The sequence below is a fragment of the Urocitellus parryii genome, chromosome 13 (assembly GCF_045843805.1).
Source record: "Urocitellus parryii isolate mUroPar1 chromosome 13, mUroPar1.hap1, whole genome shotgun sequence".
NCBI classification, from domain to species: Eukaryota; Metazoa; Chordata; class Mammalia; order Rodentia; family Sciuridae; genus Urocitellus; species Urocitellus parryii.
Window position 1 is genome coordinate 51,786,226 of NC_135543.1, and position 16,641 is coordinate 51,802,866.

General features: G+C 44.7%; 1 protein-coding gene across 4 annotated transcripts in view; it reads left to right on the forward strand.

Moving 5' to 3' along the window:
* The first annotated feature begins 1,892 nt into the window (after positions 1-1,892).
* Emilin2 (elastin microfibril interfacer 2) overlaps positions 1,893-16,641 on the forward strand; it is a 51,288-nt gene continuing 36,539 nt past the window's right edge. For 3 of the 4 annotated variants that reach the window (XM_026394524.2, XM_026394527.2, XM_026394528.2), the window contains exons 1-2: positions 1,899-2,790; positions 3,302-3,424. In XM_026394524.2, the coding sequence (XP_026250309.2) occupies positions 2,657-2,790; positions 3,302-3,424 (257 nt within the window). In that variant the 5' untranslated portion in view covers positions 1,899-2,656. Of the gene's footprint in view, positions 2,791-3,301; positions 3,425-16,641 lie in introns of all 4 variants that reach the window. The other variant, XM_026394526.2, reaches the window with a different exon arrangement.

The following is a 16,641-nucleotide window of genomic DNA, read 5'->3' on the forward strand; positions in this document are numbered from 1 at the left end:
TTTTGATACTGAGGGTTTAACCCAGGAGTACTTTACCTCTGAGCCACATCCCCAGCTCATCTTATTTTTTATTTTAAGATAGAGTCTTGCTAAGTTGCTTAGGGCCTCGATAAGTTGCTGAGGCTGGCTTTGAACTTGCAATCCTCTTGCCTCAGCTTCCTGAGCAGCTGAGATTATAGGCGTGTGCCACAGTGCCCAGTCTCCCATATACTTAAAATCATCTCTAGGGGTTACCTGTACCATCTAATACCTAGTAAATGGCATGTAAATACCATGTACAGTAGAGTGTTGCTATTCTATATTGTTTAGGTAAATAATGACAAGAAAAATGTTTGTACATGTTTGATACAGACACAATTTTGCTTTTTTTAATTTTTTTTTTTTTTTTTTTGTGTGTGTGTGTGGTCCTGGGGATTGAACCCAGGGCCTTGTGCATGCAAGGCAAGCACTCTACCAACTAAGCTATATCCCCAGCCCTCAAATATTTTTGATCTATGGTTGATTGAAACTGTAGATGTAGAAACCACAGATACAGAGGCCAACTGTATAATGTTGTAGTCATCTCAATGTGCAGTTGGTCCTCAAATTTTTGGACAGCTGGGCACAGTGCCACACACCTGTAATCTGAGGCACTCTCAAGGCTGAGGCAAGAGGATGGCAAGTTCAAGAGGTCAACCTCAGCAACTTAACAAGACCCTGTCTCAACCGAAAAATTTAAAAGGACTAGGTATGTAGCTCAGTGATAAAGCACTTGTGTAACATATACAAGACTCTTGATCCAATCCCCAGTACAAAAACCAACCAACCAACCTCTTGGACAACTTCTTAGTAGATTCAGTAGAAAAAAAAGATTTGACTTGAGCAGTTCAACTCACTTTCAAATTTGAGAATTACCCATATGGAAGGGAAATAATTGTTAGCTGCTAGTTGTAGACAGGCCTAACTTAAATGTTTCCTCCCATTTTTTCCTTCTTTCACTTGTTTCTTCCCATGATATTTTGTGGACAAAATGTTGTTAGGGAGGATAAGGAAGTCATACAGAAAGATACAGATTGGATTACATGAGACAGCTTTTTTGTCTCCTTCGGTTATTTCCCCCCCAGCGTGGGTCTTTTGAAGGCTGGGATGACTTCAGTCCATTATTTGCATGATCTTCCATTTAGAAAGTTCATGGACAGATTATGTCCTTACATGGTATAATTTTCTGCTTGGCTCTTGTAATGTCTCGACTTAGGGGATTTTCTTTCTTCTCTTTGCAAATCAAAAGCTCAACACTGCCATCAAAGCATATGAGAAATAAAATGGACCAATGGCTTCATTTACTAGAGTAAGAACACAGCAGTTTTATCATCCACAAAACAATTCACAGCCAACAGTATCCTATGAGCTCACTGGTGTTTCAGTAAATGTATGCAGTCTGCAAATAACTTCATTACAGCGTTCATTAGAGCAGCCGGTCACCGAAAATATATATAGCTCTCTCCAAGGTCTCTCTGAGAATACTTTGGAGGTGATTTTTACCTTAACATTCTTCTGTGGAGTTATTTCATTCCCAAAAGAAATTGGTTAAGATCGGTGTAACTCAAGAATAGGCAGAAAATTTCCAAGTGGAAGGTCAAATGTCTAAACACGGAGAAGGAAAGGCAAGGGCTGGGGGGTGCGGTGGGTAGCTCTGGTAGAGTGCTTGCCTATCATGTGCAAGAACATGTACTGATTGATCCTCAGCACCAGACAGAAGAAGAAGAAGGGGGGGAGGAAACTCAAGGCAATGCCTTTCATATTGATGGAAAAAGAAAGTTCAGACTAGGACATCAGAGGCAGAGGCTGTGAGATCACCTTTCAAACATTGGTGTATCCTGTAACAGAGTTTGATGCTGGGCTTCAGAAGCTGTTGGGAAGCGCGGAGCCTTGGCCTGTCCTGCTGCCGCCTTCGTGTCGACTTGGATGCACAAGGCAGCGCTGGGTAAAGAAAAGAGGGCCAGAGTTCATTTCCCCCTGAACTCCTCTCCTAAGTCCATAAAGGTTGCGGGGAGGGAATGACCACGTCTTGCAGGGAAGGAAATATGAATTGAACCCCTACTCCCTACCCTCTGGGGACTGATAACGATGTCCCCGGTTCACCCCGGGGAGCCGGCACCCAGGCACGACGTGAAAACCTCCAGACTCTCCGACTGCTGCCACTTCCCGAGGGGCCGGGGGGCGCGCCTGTTGGAAGGTGGAAGGCGGAGTCGCTCCGCTTCTGGGAAGAGACCAAAGGAATGAGTAATTGGAAATTCTGTAACCTAGACCCTTATCCCAAACCCTTTGGCTCTTTCACCCCAGATCCCCTGCCGAGAGGCAAGGGGACTGGAGACAGGAGACGTGGTGAAGGAAGAGTCACGTTTCGGAGAGGGAAGTGAAATAAAGAGGGCGGCACCCGGGGGGACCTGTGCGTCATTGAGGGACCGAAGAGAAGCGCACGGCGCACGGGGCCGCAAAAGGAGAAGTGGGAGCGAGTAGCCGTAGGGGGCGGCCGCCGAGCGGGTGGGGGCGCGGCGAAGCGCCCGAGCCTCCGGCCTTTTCGGGCGGCGCCCCGGCAGCTGGCAACCTCGTGGCGCTAGTCGGGATCCGCCGCTCTCCGGACCCTGGCAGGCGGGGCGCGCCGGCCGCGCGCAGAATGTGGCAGCCGACCCGGACCCGGCCCCGCGCGCTCTGGCGTTGGGTGCTGGCGATTTTGACCCTTGGAGGCGCGGGACTGTGCCACGCCGGCCCGCAGTCCGGGTACCCCGCGAGGCCCAGCGCCAGGAACAAGTAAGTGCGCGCCTCCTCGCTCGTCCCAAACCCGAGAGCTTGGGGACCCCACCTATCCCTCCCGGGCCCATCGCCGGGTCCTGGAACTGGCTTGCCAAAGGCGACAAGCGACAGCTGGGGGTCCCTTATGGACTCCCCCTGGAGACTCATCTCGGTGGCCGTGCGCTCCACCGCGGGAGCCTCAAGCAGTGCTGACTCCAGAGACGCGGGACTCAGGGAGTGTCCTGCGGAGCAGCGTGATCTGGGAAGGACTCCCAGAAATTCCAGGAGCCCCTGGGGGCGTGGGTGCCTTTCTTTCCCCGGCCTTTCGTTGGGTAAAGGGGCTGTTCTCCGAAGGCACCCTTGTTACACCCTCTGGTGTCTACTGAGTTAATCTCCCGCCTCCGCAGGGGGTGACCGGTTCCCTGACCCTCGCTCCATCCGCTGCTGTATCAGCTCATTCCCTTTTCCCGGGCCTCATTGTTCTCGGGGTGGACTCTACGTCCTTCTCCCTCTCTCCCCTTCACCCCAGGAACTGGTGCGCTTACATCGTGAACAAGAACGTGAGCTGCTCTGTACTGGAGGGAAGTGAGAGTTTTATCCAAGCTCAGTACAACTGTCCCTGGAGCCAGATGCCCTGTCCATCCGCGCTGGTGTAAGTCCTGGAGCCCAGCAGCGGGCGGGGCTCACCCGGGCCTGGGCCGTGGGGGTGGGGTGGGGTTGGAGCGTCGTATAAAGTCTCTTACACATCTAGTGAAAACCCAGCCGCTGACAAGTTTGTGCGCTGAGAGGGGGCACCAGCTACTGAGTGAGCTTTGAGGATGCGCAGGACTTGGGAGTTTGTGATTCCCCAGGACTTAGGAGAGGATGAACAACCCCCCCCCCCCGTGTCTCTCTCTCTCTCTCTCTCTCTCTCTCTCTCTCCCCTCAATTTTATTACTAACGTAAGGCAGCTGAACCTAATTAGATCCATATTGCGTGTTCTGGGGCACACAGAAGATTCTAAAATGTATACTGCTAACAACTTTTAGATGTAGGATTAACTGAGAGGTTTGGCTAGCTAGTCTCCTAAAACAAGCAAGTTTTGTCGAATAGTCCCCATAAAACAGACTTCTTCAGTATGCTACATCTCTAAATAAAAGCTTTAAGAATAATTTGCTTAAAAGTATGACTTTTCAATTTAGATCTGAGGATCTGCTAAGCGGTTGTCAGAAGAGAATGATACTTAAAGACCAGGGAAGAATTAATCATCGTTTCTCTTATAAAGATTTCACCATAAATAAAAAAAATAGATAAAAGAAGAACAGGAAGCCATGCGATAAAAGTACAAATTCCGTTAAACACATCACACTCATTCGATTGTCATCAGGCAAGTCTTTGAGTTTTTGTGTAAGTCAGATATCAGAAGATGGGCCGATGTGAATAAATGGCTGTTGGGGAAACACATGTGATGGCTGAAATTGTTTTCCACTAAGAATACGTTGTTTGTCTTAGAGCACAGTTGTCATCACAGCAAAGAATGGTCAGTAGGCAGATCTGCCTTGCAAATCTAAGGGACAGACTGAATTTGTACTCTAGGAAATCTCCTTCCAAGGGGCAGTAGATAGGATACTAGATAGCAGATATTCAGGGTGGAGCTGTCACTGGATTTCACTTGGGTTACTGGGGGAGCTGCAAAGAGGGATGGGATAATTCCTGTTGGACAAAACAAACCCCCTCCGGTGATAGCCATTTGGAAACCTTAGAAGAGGTCTCTGCTTTCTAACTCATAGAGGAAAAGGCTAAAATGGAGTTTCTGGCTATGACAGAGTGAAAAATAAGCTGTCAGAGAGATAGATAATGTCATCCCATTTTAATCTAACCAGTAAGATTTAGACCTCAGAGTCCAGGGTCAGCAGTCAGTGACATGAGAACCAAGTAAAATTTTTATGTTGTGGTAGAGAAGTGAACTAGGTCTTCAACACCTTTTGGATGATTTTGTTTGGAATTAGAATTGAATTTTTAGGGAAAAAACCCATTCATTTCATAGAAGGACTGTATTTTGTGGTTTGTTGATATTTTTTAATACTGTGGCAATGCAAAGGTAAACGAATTTTTCACTTGGGGAATACTTATTTTTGTTTAAAAGATGACTTGTTTTCATTTTTTCAAATAATTTTAGCTGCTTGGAGAATCAAATGATTTGATATATTTAACCAAAACTCAAAGAAATTTGGTCATCAGTGGGGAAGTGAATTGCCTCCAGATCTACAGGTTAATGAAAGGCAGTAGCAGTGTATTTTTGCCAGCCCATGAGAAGGACAACAGAATTGTTATTTAATTTACTTTATTTATTTTTGGTACTAGGGATTGAACTCAGGGGCACTTGACCACTGAGTCACATCCCCAGCCCTATTTTGTATTTTATTTAGAGACAGGATCTCACTGAGTTGCTTAGCACCTCACTGTTGCTGAGGCTGGCTTTGAACATGGGCTCCTGGTGTCTAAGCCTTGGAGCTGCTGGGACCACAGGCATGTGCCACCACACAGGCTACAATTGTTATTTTAAAATGACAATTGTTTCTGTTGTTTTGTTAAACCAAACCAAAATGAGTGACCTGGGTATTCTTCTTTAGGTAAACAATTCAAGTGTATTTTTACATTTTAAGTATTGCATTGTAAGTGTGAAATTTTTAAGATGCACAGAATGTTTTCATTGATCAACTTGAAAATCTTTTTTTTACACAATGTCTTTATTTTTTATTATTTATTTATTTTTATAACATTTATTTTTAGTTGTAAGTGGACACAATACCTTTATTTTGTTTTGTGGTGCTGAGGATCAAACGCATTGCCTCATACATGATAGGTGAGTGCTTTTTCTCTGAGCCCCAGCCCCAGCCCTCCTGATTTATTTTTATGTGGTGCTGGGGATCCAACCCAGTGCCTCTCATATGCTAGGCAAGCGCTCAACCAGTGAGCTACAACTCCAGCCCTTCAACTTGAGAATCTTGAAGAAGCTTTGGCAGTTAATCCAATCTTGACCTTAGGGATAAGGAAGGTATAGTTTACCTTCTTTTTTCTTTCTTTCTTTTTTCTTTTTTTTTTTTTTTTTTTTGTATTGGAAATTGAAGCAGGGGAGCCTTACCACAGGGCTACACCTTTAGCCTATTTTGTCACAGGTCTCACTAAGTTGTTAAGGCTGGCTTCCAACTTGAGATCCCATCTAAGCCTCCCAAATTGCTGAGATTACAGGTGTGCACCAGTGTGCCTGGCTACCTTATTTTTCAGCAACTAAATGTTTCCTATATTTAAGGATTTAGTGGATGAATAAAAACATAGGGAGAAACATTCTTTTTTTTCAGTTGTAGATGGACACGATACCTTATTTAACTTACTTACTTTTATGTGGTGCTGAGAATCGAACCCAGGGCTTCACATATTTGAGGCCAGCACTCTACCACTGAGTCACAATCCCAGCCCAGATAAACATTCCTTTTATACTTAAAGAAGATGAATGGCTGTATCGCATGTGATTTCTCTCTCTTTCTTTTTTTTCTTAATGTATATTTTTAGCTGTAGATGGACACAATGGCTTTATTTGTTTATTTTAATGTGGTGTTGAGGATTGAACCCAGTGCCTCACACGTGCCAGGCAAGCATTCTGTCATTGAGCCATAACCCTAGCCCTGTGATTTCTTTATCCTTTCTGATCAGTTCCTAAGCCTGCTGGAACTCTTGAGTTCACTGGTATTGTGAACACAGCCTTTGCATGGTTTGTTCCTTAGAACCAGAGACCTGCAGGAGTGAAGGTTCTTTGGAAATGCACTCTAGGGTGACCGAGGGGGTAATTCTTGTCAGTGTTAGAGGTACAGACTGAATGCTGGCTGAGATGGCTGGAGTGTTTCTGCAGCAGGGTTGGTAGGTTTGGCCCATGCAGAACAGAACTGAGGGCTGGGGTGTAGCTCAGTGGTGGAGTGCTTGCCTAGCATGGGCGAGCCTGGGTTCAGTCCCCACTGCCAAAGGGAGAGACAGAGAGGGAGAGAGCAGAACTAATTCTTAGGGGCAGTGCAAGGGAAGAAAAGCCCGGGAAGGGGTCAGAGAGCAAAGCGAAGACATTGGAGGAGGAAATACTGTTGGAGACCCAGAAGGCTTGGAGGCTGAGACCTTCAGAAAGGCCTGGCAGGGGCAGGGTGGGGGTGGGGGTGCTGGCACTGACAGGAAGTAACTGCTCATGCAGAAAGAGACAGCAAGCCAGTGGGGTACAGACTGTAATGGTGTGAGTTAAGGGAGTTCCAGTTGGAAGGAAATCCATTTACCCAGGAATCTATATAGTACTTCGAAGACTGGTAGAAAAAGCAAGTTATGTGGTAGACAAGCTGGTAAAGAATTACTTTAAAAATTGTACCCATTTGGGGTCAGAGTGAAGAAGCCAAATGAGAAAGACTGAATGGCCTCTGGGACTGGGGGGAATTCCCTGGGGAACAAGGGGCTTGAGGGAGGGACTCAAATCAAAGGAGAACTGCTGCACCCAGCCATAGCATTGGGCGTGAGCAGCCTCCTTGTATGTAGAGACTTGAGGGCACATGCATTTTCAGAAGGATTTATTTCTGAATATGGAGATGCTTTTGTATATATGAAGAACCTTAGATTCCTAAATTGTGAATTTAGATATCATTAAGTGAAACCAGGAGTGGTTTTCTTTTTTTTTTTTTTTTTGGTACTGGGGATTGAACCCAGGGGCATTCTACCACTGAGTCAAACCCCCAGCCCTTTTTTATTTTATTTTGAGACAGGGTCTTGCTAAGTTGCCCAGCCTGGCCTCCAACTTGAGGTCCTCCTGCCTTAGCCTCCTGATTTGTTGGGATTACAGGTGTAATCTGTGCCCGACTGAAAGCAGGAGGTTTTTATATGATACTTGGGCATACCAAGAGCCTGGCAGGTGGAAAGCTCTGGGTTCAACCCCAGCACCACTGAAAAACAAACAAAAACAATTATACCTGCTTTCATGGAAGGCAATTCCCATATGAGTGTAGAGAACGGTTTGTGTGCACGTGGCTTTAACCTCACTTTACTGTGTGGGTCACTTTGCTATAATTCAAGGGACTTTGTCATGTGTCACATTGTCCACTATGTTATACAGTTTGTTTGCTTATTTCAATCACTGACACATCTAATGGTTTAGGCTGCTAGAACAGTTGTTTAAAGTGTGACATTCATGAGACCAGAGTTGCTGAATGTCACTGTAGGGGCCAGGGGCTTGACCTCCTCAAGACAGTGCACTTGAACTCCAGAGCTCAGCTGCCACCACAGAATTTGTTACAAGGGGATGGTGTTCAGAGAGTATTTCCAGAAAAACAATTTAAAGCCCATGCCCTAATGAAGTGAGATAGTGCTACTATTCTTGTGTGTAAAAATAGTACATTTTTCTATGAAGATTTAGCATCACTTAAGAACTTAGAAGTAGGGTGCTCGAGTGCTCTCTCTCCCCCCCCCACCTTTCTCTCTCTCTCTCTGTCCCTCCTTCCTCCCTCTCATACATAAGCACTAGATGTAAGGAGAGTCCCTTCAATAGAAAATGATTTGTCTCCCCTTAGCTAATTCCTAAAGTGGTCCAATGGGATGGTAGTTATTTATCATTTAGTCTGAATTCTCAAAGGGGGCCTAAGGAAAAAAAAAATTTTTTTTTTTTTTTTTTTTGCTGAGATAATTATTTTACTTTCTACTTCCATATTAAGAAAGTCAAATGTCGCTGAAATTTTCATTGCATTGAGGAATTTTTCTGATTACTCATGAAGCCATTGGCAGTTTGGCCTGTTCCGTAGACTTGTGGCCACCCACGAAGCGCTTGGGAAATAGCCTGTCAATACCGTGGATCCCAACCTCTGAATGTGGAATCTTTATATGGAAGCCTGGGGAGATTCCCTCTTGGCCCTGGGCTGGCTTTGGAGACAGAATCTGAGTGCCTTGGATTTCTTCCTGTGGGGTATGGGGCAGATGGACTTCTTGGAACTGAGGCTGCTTCAGAAGGGACTGTCAGTCTAGAGTGTGTCCTTGGGGTGTCATGAACCCTTTGTGTTCCTTATCTTCTGTCTTGGGATCATTAGCCCCCATTTTACAGGAGGGTTAGTGGTTAGGAAGTTGCAGAGCATGCGTCTGAGTCCTGGTAGGTTGTTTTCAAGCCTTAGGCTCCTCCCACACCACAATCCTGTAGCCCCTGCTGTCTAAACCCTCACCCACCAGGACTCTGGCAGGGATGTGTATGGGAACAGGCACCTGCTGCCAGTCCTCCATGGGGTGGAAAGGGTCGAGGGAAAGGTGTTCGGTCTCCTGCAGCCCCTCCACCCATTGCTGATGTTTGGGTGGACGGGTGAGAGACTACAGCACGTTCTTCTCTTCACTGGACTAGGCACTACTTTCTTTCATGCATCATTCAGGCATCGTGGAAGTAATTCCAGATAGTCACAGAACCTCCTGCCTGGCCGGACAGCTGTTCCTATTTGTGGTATTTGGAGGCTTCCTATCCATGGAGCCTCTGCATTGTTGGCAAGGATGGCCAAGGACCCCAGATGCAGGGCCGAATGGTTGTCAGTGTTCTCTTGGCCTCTCAGCTCAGGCCTGGGAATTTTCTACTCTCTGACCCCACGAATGGTCTGGGGCTTATCCGTGTCTACCCTTCCCCATCTCCCAGCTTCCCACCACCTCCTTATGCTTTGTATCTTGGCAGAATTTTTCCCATTCTTAAAAAAAAAAAAAAAAAAACTCATGAGCTGGGGGAGGGATCTGGGTGGGGTCAACACAGAGCCTGTGAGCCGCTGGGGGAATGCCCAGGGAATGTGCAGCAGGTGTTAGTTCTGGGCTGGAGTTCCAGGACACCTCTATCCTCAGATTCCCAGGACAGCAGAGGATGGTGGGTCATTGAGCTGGAAGAAAAGTTGTCTGTTAGGGAGCAGTCTCCTCCCAGAAAAGTCACTTTTTCTTTCTAAAGCACACAACATTTAAGGCTAGGAAAAACGAAATAAAACAAAACCTGTGATGGCTGACTTCTACAGCCAACTTTATGTTTACTACATTTCTAAGAACAGAATTGCATCCAATTCAAAAAATGATTTGTTTTGTTTTTTTCCCCTGCAGTACTGGGGATTGAACCCAGAGGTGCTTTGCCACTCAGCCACATCCCCAGCCCATTTTATTTTTTATTTTGAGATAAGGTCTCACTAAATTGCCCGGATTGGCCTCGAATTTGGGATCCTCCTGAGTTATGGGGATTAGGATTGTGCACTACCACGCCCACTCTATGCTCATTATTTTATTGTTGGCACAGACTTGGTCTGGAGATTGGGTAGGACAGAAGCTGGGTTCTTAGAACATAATGCTTAAGGGCTATATTTTCTATCTTTTTTTTCATCTTGGAAAAAAAAAATTATTAGGATTCAAACAGAGGTTATGGCCTTAAGAAAAACAGGTTGCTTCTTGTTAAAATCTGCTTTAGTCCTGTTAATTGGGTAATGGGTCTTCCTCATGATCTGTTCCACCCACATTAGCTTGTGGTCCTTGAGTTAAAATTCAGAGGTAGCTAGGAGAGGGCAAGTGGGCGTGGGTGGCCTGCAGGGAACTACTAATTGTCAGTAGGGCTGGGGCAGGCTCCCTGTGGTTCCTCCAGCTCCATCAGAGCTGGGTGGGGTAGCACACCACTTGCTCTGGAAGGAGAGATAGGAGACTTGGCATCTGGCCTGTGTGACTTCAGGCAAGTCCCCATGTCCCCATTGCATGGTGGGGGGGGGAGGCTCAAGTGAGAGCCCTGGTAGAGGACTTGTCAAGCCAGCACTATCACTGGACTGTAAGGAGCACCAGGCAGAGGGTCTGGCAAACACAGTTTTCTATTTGGAATGTTGATCTTTGAAGGCTTTGGATTTGAAGTTCATGCAGATACGTTTGAAGAAGACTGGTGTGTGGAAGAACATAATAACTCAGTGAGCTAAGATAATAATTAAGAAGATGGCCTGCTTAATATCAACCTTTAAAAATTAAGTGAAAATCAGAGAAGGCTTTGAAAGTAGAGCCAGCCGTACAGTTTCTTTAGGGAGTGCATGCCAGCGATGATGTCTCTTTCAAGCAAATGTTCCAGTTGCTTGTGGGTGTGTATTGCTGTTTCTGCAGGTATTTGCATGCCTGTGGTAGAGTAATAGAGAAAGGGTGGCTAGGATGTTGGGTATTGTGGTTAACTAGTGCTGATCCCTAGGTAATCCTTCACCTAACCACTAACATATTGCTTGATTTTTTTTTTTTTTTGGCCAGGGCCTTGTACATGCTAAAAATATGCTCTCCCATTGGGCTATATTCTCTAGCCACTAATTCTTTACTATTATGGGGGAAAACTTTTCCTCATGTGGATGATATTAAGATATTACTTGTGTTTGCCGCGTGTGACTGACATGGTAGGTGCTGCATACAGCAGTTACACAATGCTTTACGTACTGTTTTTTAAAAACCTAAAACTGATAGACTCTGCCAGCATTCGGATTACTTCCAGTCTGTCACACAAATGTTCTGATTTGTTGCTTCTCCGAAGTAAAGAAGTCATGGAACCAGCAATAAATGCTTCCTGAACCGAATAGCCAGGATCTTTCCAAACACCCGGGTCAGAATCATTATAGGAAAGCTAAAGATCCCAGCTAGTGGGCAGGCCTTCCGTCCTTATGAAGCAGTTTTCTGGGCTTAAAAATAACAGTGAACCATTGGATCAAATGATGTAGCTGAGCGTGACCTATCGTTACAGAGGACAGTTTTCCTGGGAGGATCCAGAGGGGAATGTGGTGCTTTTCAGTGTGACAGCAATGCACATCGAAGGAAAAATAACCATCAAAACTAAACTTGAGGGGAGGGAGGGGAAAGGAGGGGGCAAGGAGGTAGGAATGAAGGTGGAATGAGTTAGACATCATTACCCTAAGTACATGTAGAAGACACGAATGGTGTGGAAATACTTGATGCACAATCAGCGTCTTGATAAATTGTGCTCTATATGTGTAATATGAAAGGAATTGCATTCTGCCATCATGTATTACAAATCAGAAATAATTTTAAAAAATTATATTTATATAAAAAAAATTAAACTCGCCAATAAGTTTTCTTCTTTCCTTCCTGTTTTAAAGGGGGTGATGGGGTGCTGAAAGAAAGTAGGGAGGATTCAAAGGAACTAAATTCCTGGTTTGAAAATGCTGCAGAAGGCAAACTTGTTGGGGTGTGTCGTTTCCAGGGACCCAGCTGCTCTTAATGTTTTTTCCCCCCACCTAAGAAAATACCAAGGATGAGGGAATACGCCTAAAAATCATGCTTTGCCGTGTCAGCCTTTCAGGACAATGTAATGTATTATGCATTTGGCTAAGAGAGAAACGGAGCAGGCAAAGCCGTCTCAAGCTGGTCATTGGATGAAAAAAAGTTTTTTTTGCTGAGATATCTCAGCATTTGCCCAGCTTTTCCCCATCTCTCTCCACATTTGTGATGCTGGTGAAGGGTTCTGCCGAATGTGTGGGCTTTCTTAGATTATCTTTTAACTGAGATCAGTTCTCAATGCATTATAAAATAAGGTGCTAGAGATGGTTCCCCCTGGCTGGAAGGTTTTCCCTACATCTGCCGGACAGGGATATTGTTAGAGGATAATGAGATAAGGCTATAAAAATGCCTTCTAAACCATACTGGGGGAAAATACTGCTTGTTTTTCTGCTAACTGAAGCTTTTCCACATATCTTGAAAAGGGAGGACCAAAGCTGTGGCTGTGATTGCGACAGAGCTCAGGGCGGGGGTGGCTTTTGCAATCCATCCAGCCCTTTAACAGGAGAGCTCATCTGGCCCTTGTCAGCCCTGAGCTCTCACATGCTGTTCCTTTTCCTCTGCGGTGCTGGGGATGGATCCCAGGCACTCGCCTGCTGAGCAGGTGCTCTACCTGTGAGCCGCACCCAGCCCCTCACATGCTGTTTGAATGAGGGGCCTGGGCAGGGAGGCGGCAGCAAACCTTGATATTCTGAACACTCCAGAATCTGGAATCCAGCCTGCCAGGCTGAACAGAGGTCAGGCTGGTTTGTGCATCAGGTGTCTCTTACCTTGGTGTTTCTCCTGGAACTTCCTAGACAAGGATGAAGGCCAGGGCCCTGAGCTGTGCTATGATAGGCCAGGCACCCCTTTCCCATCACAGCCCCATTGCATCATTTTCTGGCCTCTGGCTGGATATTTAGGAGTCATTCTGTTGCATCATTGCAGAAAACAAGTGGTAAGACAAAACCCAGAGCTCCCTCTCACTGCCTGCAGGAGGGAAAGCCAAAATGCTGCACATAATGCTTCCTGCACCAAATAGCCAGGATCTTTCCAAACATCCGGGTCAGAACCATTATAGGAAAGCTAAGGATCCCAACTAGTGGCCAGTTTTTGCTGTATTTTTTATTATTATTTTTTAAATTTCCATGCTGGGGATTGAACCCAGGACCTTGCACGTTAGGCAAGTGCTCTACCACTGAGCTACATCTCCAGCCCCTGTTCTATTTTTTTAAAATACTAACATCCATTTTTGTGTATTTTACACAAAATGGGTTTGTTTGGTTTTTTTTTTTTTTTTTTTTTTTTTTTTTTTGGTACTGAGGGTTAAACCCAGGGCACTTTACCACTGAGCCACATCCCCAGCCCATTTTATTTATTTATTTTTATTTTTGAGACAGTATCTTGCTGAGTTGCTGAAGCTGGCCTTGAACTTGTGATCCTCCTGTCTCCGCCTTCTGAGTCACTGGGAGCACAGGTGTGTGCCACTGTGCTCAGCTACAAAAACCTGTTAAATCTCAGTTCTCAAAAGGCAAAGCTCACAGGCTGTCTGAAGAGTAATCCTGTACATTAAAAACAAACAACTCAGTTAAGTCCATTTTAAAACTGTAAAAGACTCAGAGATGCTGACTTTAGTTTCTAATTGAGATTTATTATTGGATTTTCAAGATAAGACTCTAGCACTTTGCTTTCACAGACTTGGAAATTTTATTTTTATTTCGGTGGTTACTTTTTGATGCTGAGGATGGAACCGAGTGCTTCACACATGCTTAGCTTTTGCTCTACCACTGGACTACATGCCCAGCCAGACCTGGAGATTTGAAAGCACCCTAATACACAGTCGTTTAACTTTATGGAGCTAGGTGAAGTGGTACACACATATAATCCCAGCGGCATTAGAGGCTGAGTCAGAAGGATTACAAGTTCAAAGCTAGCCTCAGCAATTTAGCAAGGCCCCAAGCAACTTAATGAGACACTGTCCCAAAATAAAAAAAAAAAAAAAGAAGAATGAGCTAGGGATGTTGCTGAGTGGTTAAGTACCCCTGGATTCAATCTGTGGTACCAGTAAATACAAACCAAACCAAAAACAACAACAAAAAAACCCCAACTTGTTTGAGGTATAAAAGTAAACTGTACAAATTTGAAGTTGAATAATTTAATATTTTGATGTGTATATTACCTTGAAACCAACATCATAATAAAAATATCACACCCCAAAATTTCCTTAGGACCCTTGGTAATACTTCTGTCCACCTTCTCTTCACACACCCCTTCCTACGAACCATTGATCTGCTTTCTATTACTTTAGATTTGTTTGTATTTTCTAGAGTTTATGTAAATAGTGTCAAAGTTATATAATCTTTTTTTGGGAGATGGTCTGGCTTTGAGCATAATTATGAGATTCATGGTTGTTGTACATCAATAGTTGGTTACCTTTATTGTTGAGTTCTGTTCCTTTGTCTGCATATACCATCATTTGTACCTAGTTGAGTTGTAGCTGATGGCTTTTGGGGAGGTGCAAAGTATGGGCAATTTTATTTATGTTGATTGTAAGGTTACTTCCCTGATTTTTCTGAACAACAGTTGAGAGGAGAGAATAAACTACATAACAGATGTAGACATGAGATAAAACCATAATGGAGCTTTACAAAAAAACACATTTCACATTCATAGCCCTGGAAAATGTTGAATTAAGGATGCATAATTAGCATAAGCCATTTTGAATTGGCAGAAAGCTCAATCGGGTTGAGAGAAGACTTGTAATTAGGGGACTGTTGGTTTCTCAGTTTCATTAAACAAATATTTTCGTGCATGGCCTACGTCTGACCCAGAGCTGGGCTCCATGGAGATTTAGTAGGGACCCCTTTCTTGCCCTCTGGAAGTTCAAAAGTGAGACAAGCAGATAAAACGAGACAAATAGAAATAAGTACAAAATGTAGGAATGAGTGCCGGGTTTCTGTTCTCGAGACTAAAAGGCTCAGGGGTCACTCTAGTTAAACTGGGCTAACTGGGCTGCACGAAATAACCACACAAGAGACACAAATACCTTTTTCTTTGGGGTCGCTGTGACGGCTCCTCTGACCCTAAGGGTCTGCAGAAAGAGAGAGAGAGAGAGCACACGCCGACCCCTTTTATTGAGGAGAAGCTATTCAAATGAGGCAAGGGGTCAGGTTTCAGGGGGCTGAGTCTATCTACATGATGTCCACTGTCAGCAGGTTGAGTGACACCTGGGTAGGCCACACCCAAGGGCACAGTAAGAGAAGGGGACACACAAGGCACTTCCATGGAAGATTCTATCCTAAACAGGGCAAGGGGTTATATTACAAAGCAACAGGTGAGCATAGCTGCACCCATGGGGCTGTAGGAAGATACACCCATTTCTGTGACTGAGGGCCTCAGCACCCAGCTGGGGAATGTAACTCAGTCACCCATAAGGTTGGCTTCCCACAAATGAGGATTGCAATAAGAGAACCACGAAGTGTTCAAGGTTTTTGGAAGTGGGAAAAATTATTTCTAGCCAGGAAGAACCTGAGAACTTGTTTGGAAGTGGCGACATTTTGGCAGGGCTTTGAAAGAAGGTTCTAGCTGAGTATATGCAGGTGGGAGTGGAGTCAAGGCCAGCATAAGTCATGAAATAACTTGAGCAAGGACCCAGAGGCAGGAAATGAAGGGACATTCACAGGGAATAGCAAACCAAGGTGTTGGTGGGGTTGGTTCCTCCAGGACTGAGAGCTAAGAGTCTGTTCCAGGACTCTCTCCTGAGCTTGTACGAGGCCATCTTCTCCCTGTGTCCTTCACGTCACCTTCCCTTTATACCTGACTGTGTCCAAATTTCCCCTTTTCTATCCAGCCATCCATTTGCCCATCAGTATTGGGGATCGCTCTACCAAGGATTCCATCCCCAGCCCTTTTTAAAACTTTTTAAAAATTTGAGGCAGAGCTTTGCTAAGTTGCCCAGGCTGGACTTGAACTTGCAATTCTTCTTCCAGCCATAATTTCTTTTCTTTCTTTTTTTTTTTTTTTGAGAGAGAGAGAGAGAGAAATTTTTTAATATTTATTTTTTAGTTTTCGGCGGACACAACATCTTTGTTTGTATGTGGTGCTGAGGATGGAACCCGGGACACACGCATGCCAGGCGAGCACGCTATCGCTTGAGCCGCATCCCCAGCCCCATAATGTCTTTTTTGGAAATGTGCTAGTTGTCCATTTGTATGTTTTCTTTGGAGAAATATCTGGTCATGTCCTTGGATGATTCAATTTATTCTTTGGCGGGGAGGATACTAGAGTTGGATCCAATGACCTACATCTCCAGTCCTTTTTATTTTTCATTTTGAGACAGGTTTTCACTAGATTTCCCAAGCTAGCCTCAAACTTGTAATCCTCCTATCACTATAGATTTGTTTGTATTTTCTAGAGTTTATGTAAATGGTGTCATCTCTGTTTTTGGAGGTCTGGCTTCTTTAAGCATAATTAGGAAATTCATCCTTGTTGTACCCTATCAATAGTTGATTACCTTTTATTGTTGAGTACTGTTTGCCAAACACGGCCCTGTCAATACACCTAAAGAAAGGCCAGATGCTGCTC